General features: G+C 47.4%; 1 protein-coding gene across 2 annotated transcripts in view; it reads left to right on the top strand.

Annotated features, from left to right (window-relative positions):
* Nucleotides 1-19,945, top strand: part of cfap99 (cilia and flagella associated protein 99) — a 252,550-nt gene that overhangs the window by 106,782 nt on the left and 125,823 nt on the right. For both annotated transcript variants that reach the window (XM_038805891.1, XM_038805892.1), the window contains one exon: nucleotides 81-258. In XM_038805891.1, the coding sequence (XP_038661819.1) occupies nucleotides 81-258 (178 nt within the window). The remainder of the gene's footprint in view (nucleotides 1-80; nucleotides 259-19,945) is intronic.

Raw genomic sequence — 19,945 nt, 5'->3', positions numbered from 1 at the left:
GGATTTTGTGCTGTATAATGATATGATTTTATGAGTTCACCATTCTACTTTGTTCTCTCATTCATGTCCCTTTGTTAAAGATGGCAACCGGATATCAACAACCTCATTGATCACTTAGCCGAATTACTGACTAATAAGGTTTCCAAAAAAAAGGAGAGCCAGCCTGTAACAGTGCCAAAGGAGTTTAACATCACCAAGCCTAAACCACAATCCATTCCAATGCCCGAGGAAATTCCTCTGCTGCAAGTACAGAGAAAGGTAAGTCTGCTGGGTTCCCATCCTTCTTCGCTGAAGATTTGCATGGGAGAGGGAAAAGACAACAGTATAACTACTTTGCTTATTTTTTATTTTCTTGCCAATTCTTGCCCTATTCTCGTTTCCTGAAAATGCTGGTTCCCTCTTGGGTTGTGCAGACAAATGTTAGCCCCAGGATATCTTGGCCAAATGGCCTTGATTGTAAATGATGACTGGTTTTTAAATCATGGTAGAGCCCAATGCTGTCCTCACTGCATTGAGCACCTCCAAGTAATCTGGTGCTAATATTTCTCTCCCGAACTCAGGCAATGAAACCAATTATAGTGTTCCTGTCAACACCCAGCGGAGATTATCTAACTCAGTACAGAGATTAAACTGGAATTTGGCTGTCATTTTGGCTATGATGCTCTTCCATTTATTCAGTATTTTGTGACACTAAGGTTGATATTTCGCGAAATGGTCTGGGGAAAATGGTTACCATGGGGCAAAAGTAACAGTACATATGTGAACAGGTTATAGGACTTAATTGATACACAGATGGTGCTTTAAAGAAAAACATCAGCTCATCAGTTTAGACCATCCAACTTGAAGAGGAAAAGGCACAAGAGATTGCAATATCTTCCACAGGTCTCCCTCCACATGGACACTCACCTAGCCCTACATGAAAAAAATGTGGTTGAAGTTGTCGTGGGACACCTTCCACTCATTTTCAATCTTGTGCTCCTGGATGAAGCTCTAGGAGCACAGAGACAAGGGGGACAATGTGGAAACCCTGAGATACAGGCCTTTGCCCCTTTTCCTCTCCCTTATTCCTGGAAACTGAACCTTGCCAAGTTGTTCAGAAGCCAGAGGATTGAGAAAGTTTTAAAAACCAATGATAGATGACCAAAAAAAAGAGGGAGAAGATAAGCTAAGAGGGTAAACTAGCAAATAATATAAAAACAGACAGTAAAAGCTTCTTTAAATATATAAGAAGGAAAAGGGCGGCCAAAGTGAACATAGGCCCTTCAGGTAAGGAGACTGGGGGAATAATAATGGGGAACCAGGAAATGGCAGAGGAGTTAAATAAATACTTTATGTCAGTCTTCATGGTAGAAGACACTAACATTCCAAAATTACTAAATAATCAAGGGGCAAAAGTCGGGGGGTGGCAGAGGGTGAAGGAAATAAATACCATAACTATCACTAGAGAAAAAGTATGAAGGAAACTTTTTAATACAATAATCTTTAAGGGCTGGTTTAGCTCAGTGGGCTAGACAGCTGGTTTGTGATGCAGAACAAAGCCAGCAGCGCGGGTTCAATTCCCGTACTAGCTTACCTGAACAGGCACCGGAATGTGGCGACTAGGGTCTTTTCACAGTAACTTCATACTTGTGACAAAAAAGGTTATTATTATTATTAGGTAGGCTTACATTAACACTGTAATAAAGTTACAGTGAAAAGCCCCGAGTTGCCACATTCCGGCGCCAGTTCGGGTACACTGAGGGAGAATTCAGAATGTTCAATTCACCTCACGGGACTTGTGGGAGGAAACCGGAGCACCTGGAGGAGACCCATGCAGTCATGGGAGAATGTGCAGACTCCACACAGACAGTGACCCAAGCAGGAATCGAACCCGGGACACTGGCACTGTGAAGCGAACCACTGTGTTACCATGCCGCCCTAATGGGACTAAAGACCAATAAATCCCCTGGACCTAATGGGTTGCATCCTAGAATATTAAAGGAAGTAGCTACAGAGATAGTGGATACACTGGTAATAATCTTCCAAAGAACAAAGAAAAGTACAGCACAGGAACAGGACCTCGACTCTCCAAGCCTGTGCCAAACATGATGCCCTAACTGAAAAGAAAAAGTCTGCCCTTACTCGATCCCTATCGCTCTATTTCCTCCCTATTCATATACCTATCCAGATGCCTCTTAAATGTTGCTAATGTGCCTGTTTCAACCACATCCTCTGGCAACGCATTCCAGTCACCCACCACTCTCGACATGAAAAACTGAACCCGCACATCTCCCTTAAACTTTCCCCCTCTCACCTTGAACCTGTGCCCCCTTGTAATTGATACTTCCACCCTTGGAAAAAGCCTCTGACTCTCCACCCTGTCTATGCCTCTCATAATTTTGTAGATCTCTATCAGGTCTCCCCTCAGCCTCCATCTTTCCAGTGAAAACAATCCTAGTTTATTCAACCTCTCCTCATAGCCAACACCCTTGAGACCAGGCAACATCCTGGAGAACCTTCTTCACACTCTCTCCAAAGCTTTCACTTCCTTCTAATGATGTGCTAACCAGAACAGCATGCTATACTCCAAGTGCAACCTAACCAAGGTTTTACACAGCTGCAACATGATTTCCCAACCCCTGTACTCAGTGTCCGGCTGATGAAGGCAAGGATGCCATATGCCTTCTTGGCCACCTGTTGCCACTTTTAGGGAACTGTAGATCTGCACGCCCAGATTCCTCTGTTAATGTTCCTAAGGGTTCTGGCATTTACAGTATAATTCATACCTAGATTTGATCCTCCAAAATGCATGACCTCACATTTGGCCAGATTAAACTCCATCTGTCATTTCTGCGCCCAAGACTCCAATCTATCTATATCCTGTTGTCTCCTCTGAAAATCCTCGGTACTATCAGCAACTCTGCCAATTTTCATGTCATCCGCACCAGCTACAGATCTCTATTCTGAAACAAATCCTTCCACCATTACTCTCTGTCTTCTATAATCAAGCCAGTTCTGTATCCATCTAGCCAGCCCACCCCGAATCCCATATAATTTTAGTTTTTGTACCAGTCTGCCATGAGGTAGATTGTGAAACGCCTTACTAAAGCCCATATAAACTACATCCATAGCCCTTCCTTCAACAATTTTCTTTGTCACCTCTTTAAAAACTCAATCAAGTTGGTGAGACATGACCTTCCCCGAAAAAAACCATGCTGCCTGTCACTAACTAGTCCATTTTCCTCCAAATGTGCATATATTCTGTCCTTCAATATCTTTTCCAAAAGCTTCCCCACCAGTGATGTTAGGCTCACCGGCCTATAATTTGCTGGATTAACCCGGTTTCCTTTCTTAAACACGGGATCAACTTTGGTTATTCGCCAGTCCTCTGGAACCTCGCCTATGGTCAAAGAGGATGTGAAGATATCTGTTAAGGCCCCAGCTATTTCTCCCCTTGCCTCCTGCAGTAACCTGGGATTAGATCCCATCCAGCCCCGGAGACTTGTCTACATTTATGCAATTTACGATACTCAACACTTCCTCTTTTAATATATTGACGTTCTCAAGAGCATTCACACACCTATCCCTGACTTCAACATCCGTCATGTCCTTCTCCCTGGTGCATACTGATACAAAGTACTCATTAAGGATTTCACCCACTTCCTGTGGTTCCACACATATCTTCCCTCCATTGTCCTTGAGTGGGCCAATTCTTTCTCTTGCTACCCTCTTGCTCCTAATATATGCATAAAAAGCGTTGGGATTCTCCGTAACCATGTTTGCTAAAGATATTTCCTGGCCCCTTTTAGTGGTCCTTATTCCATGTTTAAGTTCCTTCCTACTTTCACTGTACTTCTCAAGGGATTTTGGCAGTTTTTAGATGTTTAGACTTATCACAAGCTTCCTTTTTTTCTTTTGACTAAGCTTACAACTTCCCTTGTCATCCATGGTTCCTGAATCCTTCATTTTTGTGGGGACTTGCGTATCCTGCACTTCAATCAATTGGCCTTTAAAAGTCTCCCTCATGTCAGACATGGATTTGCCCTTAAATAGCCACTCCCAATCCACATTCCCTAGCTCCTGTCTAATTTGGATGTAATTGTCCCCCGCCCAATTAAACACCCTCACACGCGGGCCACTCTTGACCTTATTCATGACTATCTGAAATCTTATAGAATTATGGTCGCCAAACCCAAAATGCACCCCCACTGAAACATCAATCACCTGGCCTGGCTCATTCCCCAATTCCAAGTCTGGTATGGCCCCCTCTCTGGTTGGCTTGTCAACCTACTTTATCAAAAAGCTCTCCTGGACACATCTAACAAATTGCTCTCCATCCGAGCCCCTGGCTGTAAAGGACTCCCAGTCAATAAGTTAATCACAACTACCCTGCTTTTTTCACACCTTTTCAGGATCTGAAATTTAAGAATCCTTAAATTCTGGAAATGTCCCAGAGAATTGGTAAATATATGGAACGCGCTACCTGGTGACGTGGTGGGAGCAGGCACGATAGCGGCATTTAAGGGGCATCTAGACAAATATATGAATAAGGTGGGAATGGAAGGATATGGACTCCGTAAGTGGTTAGTTTAGGCAAGTACCTGTTTTAGTTTAAGCAGGTACCATGGTCGTCACCGCCTTGGAGGCCGAAGGGCTGTTCCTGTGCTGTATTGTTCTTTGTTCACAACTGGGATAGTGTGAACAGTTTTGGTCTTATCTAAGGAAAGATATGCTGGCATTGGAGGCAATCCAGAGACGGTTCAGTAGGCTGATCCCGGGTTTGGAGGGATTTTCTTATGAGGAGAGGTTGAGTAGGTTGGGCCTGTACTCAATGGAGTTTAGAAGAATGAGAGATGACCTTTTGACACATTTAGGATTCTCAGGGATTTGACGGGGGAGATGCTGAGAGGTTGTTTCCCCTTGTGGGAGAGTCTAGGACTAGAGGGCACAATCTCAGAGTAAGGGGGTCACCCATTTCAGGCAGAGATGAGGAGGAATTTCTTCTCTCAGAGGGTAGTGAACCTGTGGAATTCTTTACCGCAGAGAGCTGTAGCCGCTGGGCCGTTAAGTATGTTCAAGGCTGAGGGAATCCAGGGAGATGGGGTAAGGCGGGAAAGTGGAGTTGAGGATTATCAGATCAGCCATGATCTCATTGAATGGACCCACTGGACCGAAAGACCTATTTTTGCTCCTACATCTTATGGTCTAAACAAAATATCCAGGCCCAAATCTCCAGAGCTGAAGCTGAAGCTGTACGTCAAGCTGCACCTGAACTACTGCATGTACTTCCCATCATCACTGGGGCTGTTTAGCACACTGGGCTAAATCACTGGCTTTTAAAGCAGACCAAGGCAGGCCAGCAGCACGGTTCGATTCCAGTCACAGCCTCCCCAAACAGGCGCCGGAATGTGGCGACTAGGGACTTTTCACAGTAACTTCATTGAAGCCTACTCGTGACAATAAGTAATTTTCATTTTCATCACCTCAGAGGGACAATGGGCAGGAATTTGGGCTTGAGGCCAAGGCCAGATCAGCCATGATCTTATTGAATGGCGAAGCAGGCTCAGGAGGCCATGTGGCCTATTTCCACTCTTATATCCTCATAAGGAACCTATTTCCGAGAGGCATATCAGAGGGTGGCCAGGCTGATTCTGAGTGCTAGAGGAAAGAGCTGTGAGAAACAACTTAATAACCTAGTTATGTTCTTCAGCTTGAGAAGAAATGTCTCAACGGGGACATTATAGAGATAAATAGGATCCATAAAAGGGCTGGAGAAAACAAATTTTGTTTCACAGGCCGTTGCAACATGACAAGAATGCACAAGTTCATGGTTGTGAAGGGCAAAGCTAAGACAGAAGCAAGGTAATAATTCTTCACACAGAAGGTGATCAACAGCTGGTACGTGTTGACAGAAATGATGATTGAGGACAAGGGAACAAATTCATTTAACAAGACATGAGCTCCTTTCATTGGAGATTTGGTAGGTTTGGTATTATCAAAGAATGAAATCAAACAGCTGGAAGGGTCTTCCTCATCCAAATGTATCTTGCAGTTCATATGCATGATCTCATATGTCATGGGGTCCTTGATTATACTCAGGCAAGGTTCACTTATCACAGGCATCAATTTTACTGACGGTACAACTTTGGGGTTAATAGAAGTCAAGACATAGATGTGATTAATCTTTCTTGATATTAATGTACCCGAACAGGCGCCGGAATGTGGTGACTAGGGGCTTTTCACAGTAACTTCATACTTGTGACAATAAAAGGTTATTATTATCATTCACACAATAGGGGAGACTTTCCACTGGATCCTCTCGGCACATACCAAGAAAAATCTCAGGATTAATTATAATGTAAGAAAAAAATTGGAAGGGTTCATTTCATGAGGGCAGTATCTCCGTGCCCAGGTGAACGTGGTGTGCCTGTGTTCAGGCCAAGGAAAAAGACCCCAATGTTTTTTACAACAGTCATAGTCAGAGCAAAACCAACTTTGTTGTCTTTAAAAAAAAAAATCAGCATCAAATACAACTGGAATATAGTGGTGGGAAAGGAAACAATTCTTTTTACAGCTTCATAAATCAGAATCTACTGGGTGTGGCAGGATGGGCTGGAAGGCAAGGGAAGTGGTATGAGAAAGATAATTTAACAGGAATCAGCAGCACATCGAACACAGCACCAATTCAAATATGTAACTCACCAATTCATTGAAGACACTGATCAGGGATTCTTAGAGTGTAAGCTTGCTGTTGTTGAAACATCCACTGCAGGTCAGTTCTAATCAGAGGAAAGGGGCAGCAAGGCGGCACAGTGGTTAGCACTGCTGCCTCACGCGTCGAGGACCCAGATTCGATTCCGGCCCCGGGTCACTGTCCGTGTGGAGTTTGCATATTCTCCTTGTGTTTGTGTGAGTCTCACCCCCACAACCCAAAGATGAACAGGGTACGTGGATTGGCCACACTGAATTGTCCCTTAATTTAAAAAAAAATCTTGACACAAAAGTTTTTATCAGAGAAAAATGTTGCTCACAAAAACACACTTCGGAATATTGACATCAAATTAAGGCTTGCAATCCCTGGGAGAGCATGAATTAAAGTTTTAATTCAGAACTTTAAACCTCAAATTGAATCACTCTTATTTCAATATTCATACATGATTGCAGTTTATAAAAAGAGCTATTGTTTCATTATCAAATATAGAAGGAGCAGCTTCCTCATTAAGAAAATTGGAAGGCTTTGTCATAATATACACACAGGTATATGATGGTGCACATACAGGCAGTGATTGACACACAGGATGACCAGTGAACACACAGAACACAGCAGCCAATCACCAGACAGGACACGGCCACTATAAAGCCAGAGGGCACTAATTTTCCCGCTGTCTTGGGATCCAGCCTCTGAGACAGTCAGAGCTCGTGAGCAGCAACTAGAACATACACCATGTGGTAGTAAGATAGTCTGGTCAGGTTAGTCTCAGGTCTCCAGTTAAGTCAGCATAGTGTCAACCCACAGTTAAAGTATGTATGATAGTTAAGAGTTCAATAAAATCGTGTTGCATTTCTTCAAGTGTTGGAAGCCTGTCTCTCTCACTGCTGCAGTAAACACAGTCCTCGCAGACTCAGCTTACCCAACACATCATGGTACCAGTGAGTCATGCTCGAGTTTGACGGACCTACCTTGAGATAATCTGCCTTTGACCAGCGATCAGCCATCCGGTAACATGGACAGCGTCCGCCCTCCCCTGCAGCTCCGCATCGCCGGCAACCTCAGTGCTAACTGGAAGATTTTCAAGCAGAAGTTCCAGCTATATCTTGAAGCCACCGACCTCGAAGCCGCATCGGATGCCAGGAAGATTGCTCTCTTCCTCTCTACAGCCGGGGACCACGCTATCCACACCTTTAATTCCCTCACCTTTGCTGAAGGCGAGGAGAAGACAAAGTTTAAAACAGTCCTGCTGAAGTTCGACAGCCACTGTGACATCAAAGTCAATGAGAGCTTTGAACGCTATGTGTTCCAGCAGAGGCTTCAGGGTAAGGATGAACCTTTTCAGTCCTTCTTAACCCATCTCCGTATCCTCGCGCAGTCCTGCAACTACGGCTCCACTTCCGATTCCATGATCCGCGACCAGATCGTTATCGGGGTCCACTCCGATATCCTTTGCCAGCAGTTCCTTAAAGTTAAGCAGCTCACCCTTACCATCGCCATTGAAACCTGCGTCATCCACAAGCACGCTAACAACCGGTACTCCCATATCAAGGCGGCAGAAATGGCACGGCAAAACCCCCACGATGCGGAACGGGTGCAGGCCATCAAACAGCTCCAGGGCCTGAGTCTGGATGATGGCGGCCATTTTGCGCGCTTTTCCCGGGCTCCTGCGCATGCGCGCCACGACCAAGGGGACGGCGAGGCCGACGACCGAACTGCGCAATTGCGCACGTCGTTTGACCGCACTGCGCATGCACGGTGGCGCACGGAGCGTCCTGACGTCGGCGCCATGACGTGCAACAACTGTGGCTCCGCCCATTTAAAGCAGCAATGTCCCATGAAATCTTGACGCTGTCACCAGTGTAGCAAGCTTGGCCACTACGCAGCCCCGTGCAGATCTGCTCAACTGCCCAACACACAGCGATCCCAACCGCAGCGCAGGAGCGTCCGCTCAGTACAGCAACCCGTTGTAGATTCCGACTCCGACACCGAGGGCCTCACATCCCCATTCCGGGTGGGCATCATCACCAAGCATACGAATGCTTTCCGCCAAAAAGGTGAAACAACTCCCAGTGATGAGCATTGATCCAGACGACAAGTGGTGTGCCACCCTTATGGTCAACAAGGCTCGCATACGCTTCAGGCTGGACACCGGCGCTTCAGCGAACCTCATTTCAAAGTCTGACCTTGACACCATCCCCGTCAAGCCAAGCATTCTTCCACCAGCCTGCCAGCTCCTCAACTACAATGGCAATTGTAGGAACCAACGGAGCTTCCCTGCTCGGTGCTTGGGCCTGCAAACTCCTGAATCTTGTGCAGCGGGTTCACACCATGTCGTCCGCAGACGCAACGGCCTCGCCAGATGTCAACTTCCAACCCAACTCGATGACATCATAGCACAATACCACAGCGTCTTTGAAGGCATGGGCATACTCCCTTACCGATACAAGGTACTGCTGAAGCCGAATGCCACACCTGTGGTCCATGCACTGCGTCAGGTGCCGGCACCCCTTAAGGACCGCCTCAAGCAGCAGCTGCAAGACCTCCAGGACAAGATCGTCATTTCTTAGGTCACGGAACCCACGGACTGGGTTAGCTCCATGGTTTGTGTCAAGAAACCGTCAGGGGAACTTCACATTTGTATCGACCCCAAAGATTTGAACCATAACATCATGAGGGAACACTACCCTATACCTAAACGAGAAGAGCTAACCAGCGAAATGGCTCATGCCAAGTTCTTCACGAAGCTGGATGCCTCCAAGGGGTTTTGACAAATACAGCTGGACGCGTCCAGTCGAAAGCTGTGCACATTTAACACCCCGTTCAGACGCTACTGTTACAACCGAATGCCCTTTGGCATCATCTCCACCTCGGAGGTGTTCCACCGCATAATGGAGCAAGTGATGGAGGGCATCGAGGGGGTGCGAGTGTACGTCGATGATATCATTATCTGGTCCACAACTCCTCAGGAGCACATCGATCGCCTCAAGCGAGTGTTCCACAGGATCCACGAGCATGGCCTCCGACTCAATAGAGCCAAATGCTCGTTTGGTCAACCAGAATTCGTCGCCCGCCACAGAGACTGAATTTATAGGCTGAATGTTGCATTACCTTGTGATCCATTTACACATCTGTACATCAGGGCAGCAAGGTAGCATTGTGGATAGCACAATCGCTTCACAGCTCCAGGGTCCCAGGTTCGATTCCGGCTTGGGTCACTGTCTGTGCGGAGTCTGCACATCCTCCCCGTGTGTGCGTGGGTTTCCTCCGGGTGCTCCGGTTTCCTCCCACAGTCCAAAGATGTGCAAGTTAGGTGGAGTTACTGGGTTATGGGGCTAGGGTGGAGGTGTTAACCTTGGATAGGGTGCTCTTTCCAGGAGCCGGTGCAGACTCGATGGGCCGAATGGCCTCCTTCTGCACTGTAAATTCTATGATGATATTGGTTTTTTTTCCTAATTTGTTATCTGCCCTCTACCTGCACTAGACACCTTCCCATGTAAATATGTTAACATACTTTGTATGTAGTCGGGCTCCTGTACACACACTCACTATTTATTGACCTGCACACATTTTTCTTAAAAGTAAAAAAAAAAGGGGGGAGATGTCATAATATACACACAGGTATACAATGGTGCACATACAGGCAGTGATTGACACACAGGATGACCAGTGAACACACAGAACACAGCAGCCAATCACCAGACAGGACATGGCCACTATAAAGCCAGAGGGCACTAGTTTTCCCGCTGTCTCGGGATCCAGCCTCTGAGACAGTCAGAGCCCGTGAGCAGCAACTAGAACACACACCATGTGGCAGTAAGATAGTCTGCTCAGGTCTCCAATCAAGTCAGCATAGTGTCAACCCACAGTTAAAGTATGTATGATAGCTAAGAGTTCAATAAAATGGAGTTGCATTTCTTCAAGTGTTGGAAGCCTGTCTCTCTCACTGCTGCAGTAAACACAGTCCTCGCAGACCCAGCTTACCCAACACATCAGGCTTGAATTTAAGTAGCATGCCTCTCAGAATGTTCTCAAACCACTTAATGCATGATTATTTAACATCACTGTTGTTATAGAGCAGCTATTTAGTAACCAACAATGTGATCCATGGCTAATCAACATTTTTAGTAGAATTGGTGAAGGGTAGATGTTTTTGAACAAGTTCACCCTTTGGACACAGAAATTATTTTGCTGGTTGCAAATGTATCAACGTGAACAGGGAACATAGCAGCTTTTACCCTGTCCATTAATATCTTTGCTTTCTAAACCAATAGTGATTAGCAGCATTATCAATCAATTGGAAACTAAGTAGGCACATTGACAGGGCAAAGGATGGTTAACTGGCAGAACAACGTGTAAGCTTAAAAGTGGCCAGTTGTGTTATTGGTGACTCTGAAACCCCTGAAACAGATGCGCTGAAGGCCAAGGCTCGCTAATCTGACTGCTCAATGTAATTCTGTCAATTTGACAGAACATTCTTTGCAACAGCAGAATGGGTTTGGGATTGCTTGCTCCTGCGCCAATCAAAGCCAACTCCCATCAAGGGAAGCAAGTGCACAACAGAATATTGTCAGCTTTCTTTCCCTCATTAAAAAGCAAAGCTGCTGGAAAAGAAAATCCACACAATTACCATATGCTCGCTGCTGTGGCACCTTGCAGAGACACAAAGCTAGAATAAACAGGGGTAACATTAGAGGAAATATTAAATGTTGCAACAGCTTTTCTGTGTGTGTGGGTGCAGATCACTCAAATTGCAAATTCAGCTCCTGTAGTGCAATATTGTTTTAAAATTTAAACCATTACCTCATGTAATTGAACATGGTGGAAACACTCAGCTGGTCGTAGGAACAGGAGTGGGCCATTTAGCCGCTCAACGGTACCCATCATTTCATAGGATCATGGCTGATCGATGACCTCACTCCATCTCCTACATTGCCCTGGCGTTCAATTGTCCAACCTTGAGTGTAGTTGTGTCTTTGGGACAAGTGGCTCTCGTCACAAAGTAAGGATGCAGTGCTGTGCATCCCCTCACCTGAACACTTGCTGAGATCACTGAATCGTCTCTAAATGGATTCACAGCAGCCGAACGTCGTCAGCTGCCTTGTCCCAAGTGTGAATTATCTGATTCACCATTGATGTTACATGGAGTGCATTATTCCGTTGTTTGAGATGGATCCCTTTGAGCAGCCTTGTCAGATTGAGGGCCGACAGCTACAAGCTTACTGAGAATCATGCAACAGCCCTGCCTCTTTTTGCAACTGGGATGCTGGAGAGATGCTTGAAGAGGCAATAACTTCTGATATTCGATGCTGTTGATTTCCTCCTCCAGTTAGCATCTCATCTCAACAAGGACACATGCTCCCAAGGCTGCATCATCCTTCAAAGGATGAGCCTGATATATTACTCTCAAGACCGTATACGCTACTCTCATATTGAAGTGCATGGTATTCATGCTGGCCTATGATGGATGGCACTTGTCCAAGACTGTACTCACTACAACTTGTCAACTTGATTCCTGGTGGAATCTGGTGGCAATGGGGGCCTCTTGCATGCGCCTGCCTTGTCTGCCACGTACCATGGCCACTGCCCCTGCAGCAATTTATATGCTCCTAGTCCTGTAGCACCAATTCTTGGTGAATGTGACAAATGTGAGGTTTCAGGGGCGGGATTCCCCAACGGGTGACTAAGTGCCGACGCCGGAGTGAAAACCGGAATGTTTCACTCCGACGTCGGAGGCCACTCCTCGCCTCCTATTCTCCCACCCCCGGGGGGCTAGGAGCGGCGCCGCGTCATTTACACGCGCCGGGCCTTGGCAGCGTGTAAAAGCGGCGCCGCGTAAATTACGCGGCCAGAGCCGCATAAATGACGTAACCCGCGCATGCGCGGTTGCCGTCCTCCCCGCGGGTGTCCCACAGGAAATCTCGGAGTGATCTTGCGGGGCGGCGGAGGAAAGGAGTGCGTCCTTCAGAGAGGCCGGCCTGCTGATCGGTGGGCACCGATCGTGGGCCAGACCCCTTTTGAGCGCCCCTCGGTGCTGGAACCCCCCCTCCCCCCCACAGGCCGCTCCCGCAGTGTTCCCGAGCTGTTCACGCCGGTAGCAGCCAGGTGTGGTCGGCGCCGGCGGGAACACGTCGTATTGGGCAGGCCGCTCGGCCCATCCGGGCCGGAGAATCGCTGTTTGCCCGTTACAAACGGCGAGTGGCGATTCTCCGAGCGGCCAGTCGTAAATCTCGGCGCGCCAGTTTGGGGGAGTGGGAGAATCGCATGCGGGTGCCGGGGCGGCGTGGCGGGACTTGCCCGGCGCTCCCGCGATTCTCCCACCCGGCGTTGGGGGGGGGGGGGGGGGAGAATTGCGGCATTCCTGGGCATGCAGAACCATTGGCGACAATGTTCTTTCTCATCTACAGATAAACATGCAAATTCTGTACTCCCTCAGTCTTGGGAGCCACTGACACATGACATGACACTGTGAGCCTCTTCCTCTTGTGTCTGGAGTGGCCCTTTAGTCTTGAGGGTTCTGCTCCTCTCTTTGGGGAGCCAGGTGCCTCCTTTGTAATGTTCACTTTCTCTTCTGCCTGAAAGTGACAATGCAGGCAGGCAGCGATAAATCCAGACTCCATCTTCCTATAGTCTCCTCTCTGAGGTATCAATAAGAAATGGACAACAGCAATCATCTCCAAAGGTTCTCTTTCTGTCAATTACTGGGCAGTGAATGTGAGTTCAAGGGTGTGGTTCCCATGTTGGAAAGAAGGGAGGTTTGCTTATACCATTGGGGAGTGTTTAAACTAACTTGGCAGGTGGGTGGGATCCTGAGAGATGGTTCAGCAGTGGGAGATGTACGACCAAAAATAGAAGAGACAGCACGTGAGTCAGGAAGGCACAGACATTGTAGGCCAGTTGAGTCACAACGGAGTTTGGCAAGGTGGGATGTAGAACATAGAACATAGAACAGTACAGCACAGAACAGGCCCTTCGGCCCTCAATGTTGTGCCGAGCCATGATCACCCTACTCAAACCCACGTATCCACCCTATACCCATAACCCAACAACCCCCCCTCCCCTTAACCTTACTTTTATTGGGACACTACGGGCAATTTAGCATGGCCAATCCACCTAACCCGCACATCTTTGGACTGTGGGAGGAAACCAGAGCACTCGGAGGAAACCCACGCACACAGGGGGAGGACGTGCAGACTCCACACAGACAGTGACCCAGCCGGGAATCGAACCTGGGACCCTGGAGCTGTGAAGCATTTATGCTAACCACCATGCTACCCTGCTGCCCTGTAATTTATTTTAATGCAAGAAAGGAGTCTGACGAACAAGATGAGTTGAGGACACAAATTAAAACATGGTGGTATAATGTCATTGATGTCACTGAGACATGGTTGAGAAAGGGGCAGGATTGACAGCTCAATATTCCGGGATATAGGATCTTCAGGCGAGACAGGGAAAGAGGTCAAAGAGGAGGGGGTGTCACAATTTTGTAATGCTCGGCAAGCTGGTCGGCAAGAATGGCTTCGCCAAGCCCCGGGAGGTAGACCACACCCCCAGGTCGTTTTGGCAGCGGCCCAAAGCGGGTGAGTCACCGCGAGCGATAATTGTGCCGCTTCAGAAATACCAGGACAAATAGCAGATCTTGAAGTGGGGAAAAGGCACGAGAGAACAAAGAACAAAGAACAAAGAAAAGTACAGCACAGGAACAGGCCCTTCGGCCATCCAAGCCCATGCTGACCATGCTGCCCGACTAAACTACAATCTTCTACACTTCCTGGGTCCTTATCCCTCTATTCCCATCCTATTCATGTATTTGTCAAGATGCCCCTTAAATGTCACTATCGTCCCTGCTTCCACCATCTCCTTCAGCAGAGAGTTCCAGGCACCCACAACCCTCTGTGTAAAAAACTTGCCTCGTACATCTACTCTAAACCTTGCCCCTCGCACCTTAAACCTATGCCCCCTAGTAATTGACCCCTCTACCCTGGGGAAAAGCCTCTGACTATCCACTCTGTCTATGCCCCTCATAATTTTGTAGACCTCTATCAGGTCGCCCCTCAACCCCCGTCGTTCCAGTGAGAACAAACCGTGTTTAATCAACCGCTCCTCATAGCTAATCCCTCCATACCAGGCAACATCCTGGAAAATACCTTCTGCACCCTCTCTAAAGCCTCCACATCCGTGGCGACCAGAATTGAACACTGTACTCCAAGCGTAGCCTAACTAAGGTTCTATACAGCTGCAACATGACTTGCCAATTTTAATACTCACTGCCCCGGCCAATGAAGGCCAGCATGCTGGATGCCTTCTGGACTACCTTCTTCACCTGTGTTGCCCCTTTCAGTGACCTGTGGACCTGTGGACCTGTACACCTAAATCTCTCTGACTTTCAATACTCTTGAGGGTTCTACCATTCACTGTATATTCCCTACCTGCATTAGACCTTCCAAAATGCATTACCTCACATTTGTCCGGATTAAACTCCATGGGCCATCTCTCCGCCCAAGTCTCCAAACGATCTAAATCCTGCTGTATCCTCTGACAGTCCTCATTGCTATCCGCAATTCCACCAACCTTTGTGTCATCTGCAAACTTACTAATCAGACCAGTTACATTTTCTTCCAAATCATTTATATTTACTGTGAACAGCAAAGGTCCCAGCACTGATCCCTGCGGAACACCATGAGTCACAGCCCTCCAATTAGAAAAGTATCCTTCCATTGCTACTCTCTGTCTTCTATGAAGAGGGTGCAAGTGGAAAGGACATTCCATCCGCTTGTACGAAGACATTGGGGCCGACCCGACCAAGCGTGGGGCCGAATTTAACAGTGCCAAATACGCTCTGTACAAAAGTGGGGTGCAGTTTGGCATGCTCTACCCTGCCAAGCTATGGGTTACGTACAAGGGAAGGAACATTATTTCGATGCCCCGGAGAATGCCAACAAATTTGTCCAGCAAAACGAACACAGGCGAAGACGCAGAGAAAGCTGAGACAGGGCAGGGAAATAAGCAGGGGGTTAAAGAGGGGAACCTGGCTAATGGGGGAGCAGCTACCCTAGTGAGTAAGCTGGTGTACGGGAGTACAGCGAAGGAAGAGGCTGCGGTGCGCCTCCCAAGAGGGAGGTAATGTCTGGCAGAAGGGAGGGGAAAGACTGAAATTCAGGGAAAACAAAGGGCAAAAAGAGGGTGTCTAGGATTGCAGAGAAGGGGGGGAAGGCCAAGGGGGGACCATGAGGGTGAGTACAAGGGCAGGGGGAGAAACAGAGGCAGTCCCCCGGGAGGGATAAAGCACTGGTTACAGCAGACAACATATGGTGAAAAAGAGGAATTAGTCAGTGGCCACTTTGAATGTCCCGTGAGCGAGGGCAGACCCGAATGGACAGGGTCGGGCCTACAAGGTGAGTATGGTTGACCCCACAGGAAGGAGGGGGTTGGCCCAGCCGGATAGTAATATGGAGTGGCCTCAATGGGCCAATGAAGAGATTCAGAGTACTCGCCCATCTCAAAAGTTGGAGGGTGGACGTAGCCTTCCTACAGGAAACACACTTAAGAGAGAGGGACCGACAGTGGGTAAGGAAGAGCTGGATGGGGCAAATGTTTAATTTATGTTTCAACACGAGAACAAGGCGGGGGCCATACTAATCAACAGGACATTTGGGGCAGCACGGTAGCACAAGTGGATATCACTGTTGTTTCACAGCTCCAGGGTCCCAGGTTCGATTCCCCACTGGGTCACTGACTGTGCAGAGTCTGCACGTTCTCCCCGTGTCTGCATGGGTTTCCTCTGGGTGCTCCTGTTTCCCCCAAAGTCCAAATACGTGCAGGATAGGTGGATTTGCCATGATAAATTGCCCTTAGTGACCCCCAAAAAGAAAAGGTTAGGAGGGGTTCTTGGGTTACAGGGATAGGGTGGAAATGAGGGCTTAAGTGGATCGGTGCAGGCTCGATGGTTCGAATGGCCTCTTTCTGCACTGTATGTTCTATGGTCTATGACTTTGTCAGTCGTGGCGACAAGCACGGTGACGGACCCGGCCGGGTGGGGTTGGGGGGATACGTGATGGTCAGAGGGACCCTGGAAGGGGACCCAGTAGACTGGGTAAATATGTACATCCTGAACTGGGACGTCGCAGAGTTTGTCAAGAAAAGAATGGCTGAAATCCCGGACCTGGACACCCACAGACTTATGATGCGGGGGGGGGGGGGGGGGGGGGGGGGGCACATTACTTGGACGTGAGGTTGGAGAACGGATGGGCCCAACGCCCCCATGGAGGCTAGATGGAGCCCTCCTTGCAGATAAGGAATTCTGTAGTAAAATATCCCAAGCCATCGATGATTATGTATACTGCAATTTACACATATACACATACCCACCCACACCCTTGTTTACCCCCTCAATGTCTTTTCTCCATCTGGAGGTTGCAGATGCCTTCCCTGACTGAGTTGGACAGAGGCCCATGACCCCACTCCATCCTCTAGAGTACAGCCCAAGCCCTGCAGCCCATTAAAATCCACCACTGCCTCACTGCTGGTCTGGCAGCTAAAGACGTGCCTATGACAACTCGCTGAAAGTGAAATGGTGCTGCCTGCGAAGCCTGATGCTGACTATCATAAGCACTGCCTGATACAAAGTAGGCAAACTAACCCCGAAGTGACGATTGAAGTGCGATTCCCGGCTTGGGTCACTGTCTGTGTGGAGTCTGCACGTTCTCCCTGTGTCTGCGTGGGTTTCCTCCTGGTGCTCCGGTTTCCTCCCAAAAGTCCCGAAAGACGTTAGGTAATTTGGACATTCTAAATTCACCCTCTGTGTACCCGAACAGGCGCCGGAATGTGGCGACTCAGGGCTTTTCACAGTAACTTCATTGCAGTATCAATGTAAGCCTACTTGTGACAATAAAGATTATTATTCTCAAGCAAGGTTAGAAGAAAGTTAATGCTTACGGTTTGGTCAGTGGAAATTTTATTGAAAGAAGCACGATTAAAAGTCAAGCCTACCTTAATCTTCACCTGTTATTGCAAGAGTGACGACACCTAAAAAGGATTTGATTGGCTGTAAAACCCTTTGAGACATCCTAAGATGGTGAAAGGTGCTATGTAAGTCCAAGTTTTTCTTTATTATCTTACTATAATTGCTCTTTGTGCACCTGTGCCCTTTGCTGCTTTGTAAACAAGGTTCTTGTAAGTCAATAATACTGAGAAATTTGCGTTCTTGTCAGCACCCCCTGGCAGCAAGGCAATTTCCTGGCGATAATCAATTCAAGTAAACAACTCTCTTACATGACTCAAATGCTTCGTGAAGTATGTTTTTTTTTGGTTCATCATAACAAAATTCAAAAATTTATTAAAAAATTATGTTTGCAATCAGTGTGTTAGATTTCCGTGGTGCAAGTAGCATGGCTGAGCATAAGTGACTTGTTGAGGCAACATAGGATGCCATGCATCGGGAGTCCTGTCCGTATTCTCTAAGGTCCATTAATTGTGGGCACTGTGAGGCACTGATCCATCACTGAAAAGCACGAGCAGGATTGCACAGATCTATTGGGAGAACCAGGAGCGGCACTGACAACCACGACGAGCAGCCCAACTTCAGTCTCCCGCTGGAATCTCTAAGTGTGCTGGAAGAAGAATGCAGTAGGGAAACAAAAGAGCAAAATAGAACAAGAAGGAAAACGTACGTTCTTCTGGATCTAAGCCGTGCAGTTAAAACCAGAGAATCACACAGCACAGAAGAAGCTACTTGATTCATCTTGTCATTGCCAGCTATTTGAAAAAGCTATTTCATTTAGCCCCATTCCCCTGCTCTTTCCCTGGAGGCCTGCAGATTTTACCTTTTTGATAAATCAAATAGAATTACCTGGGAGCACATTGGATGAAGGAACAATGAGTAGGGGGCGTCACGGATAACAACTGTGCTAAAACAGCGAAAGGAGCAATTTATTACAATGAATTTAACATAAACATTTGCAAGAAACCAGTGTGACATGGAAAATCCACGTATGCTGCAGATACTGTGCATGGGGTTGAGAGTGTCTGTGGTTCAGGTAAACAGGCATAAACCGTGGAAGGAGTGAGCTCAATGATCTTGTTCCAAACTCACTTATGACTTTGCTGTATGCTAAAGCTGTGACATTCGTTTTGGATGACACTATGAACTGCTTCCTCCTCACAGGTTGCAATCCTAACCTCACAAGGCCTTGAATAGATTGCCCCCGCATTGATCTCTAAGCTATTGATTCATGACAATGGCTCAACCATAACAATAAACAGTTGGGCCACTCCAGGTAGCTTGCCACTTCGATGCTCTTTAATAATAATAATAATCTTTATTAGTGTCACAAGTACGGTTACACAAACACTGCAATGAAGTTACTGTGAAAATCCTCTAGTCGCCACACTCTGGCGCCTCTTTGGTTGCACTGAGGGAAAATTCAGAATGTCCAATTCATCTAAAAAGCACGACTTGTGGGAGGAAACCCACGCAGACACGGGAAGAATGTCCAGACTCCGCACAGACGGTGACATCCAAGTTAGATAAACTGTATTCAACTTCTGTGGTGTATCAGTGCACAAAGATACAGGAAGTAGCCATATTTAGTCTCATGTGGCGACCAAGTCCCAAGATCCCAGATATGGCACCAGTGTGACACCTGTGTTATTTCTGTTCTTGGTTTATTGTGTTGGAGGCACAAGTCTACTTATGGACCAAATTAAACCCATGAGATTAAAGGGACAATGGCAGTGTCCCTGGGGGACAGGGGGCAGCAGGGTAGCATGGTGGTTAGCATAAATGCTTCACAGCTCCAGGGTCCCAGGTTCGATTCCCGGCTGGGTCACTGTCTGTGTGGAGTCTGCACGTCCTCCCCCTGTGTGCGTGGGTTTCCTCCGGGTGCTCCGGTTTCCTCCCACAGTCCAAAGATGTGCGGGTTAGGTGGATTGGCCATGCTAAATTGCCCGTAGTGTCCTAATAAAAGTAAGGTTAAGGGGGGGGTTGTTGGGTTATGGGTATAGGGTGGATACGTGGGTTTGAGTAGGGTGATCATGGCTCAGCACAACATTGAGGGCCGAAGGGCCTGTTCTGTGCTGTACTGTTCTATGTATACTGACTAATTGAGGATAAGAAAAGTAAGTGTAATACATAGAAACATAGATACATCGAAGATAGGAGCAGGAGGAGGCCTTTTGGCCCTTCGAGCCTGCTCTGCCATTCATCACAATCATGGCTGATCATCCAACTCAATAGCCTAATCCTGCTTTCTCCCCATA

This window comes from Scyliorhinus canicula, chromosome 8 (assembly GCF_902713615.1).
Source record: "Scyliorhinus canicula chromosome 8, sScyCan1.1, whole genome shotgun sequence".
NCBI classification, from domain to species: Eukaryota; Metazoa; Chordata; class Chondrichthyes; order Carcharhiniformes; family Scyliorhinidae; genus Scyliorhinus; species Scyliorhinus canicula.
This window is presented reverse-complemented; position numbering and strand designations above follow the sequence as displayed.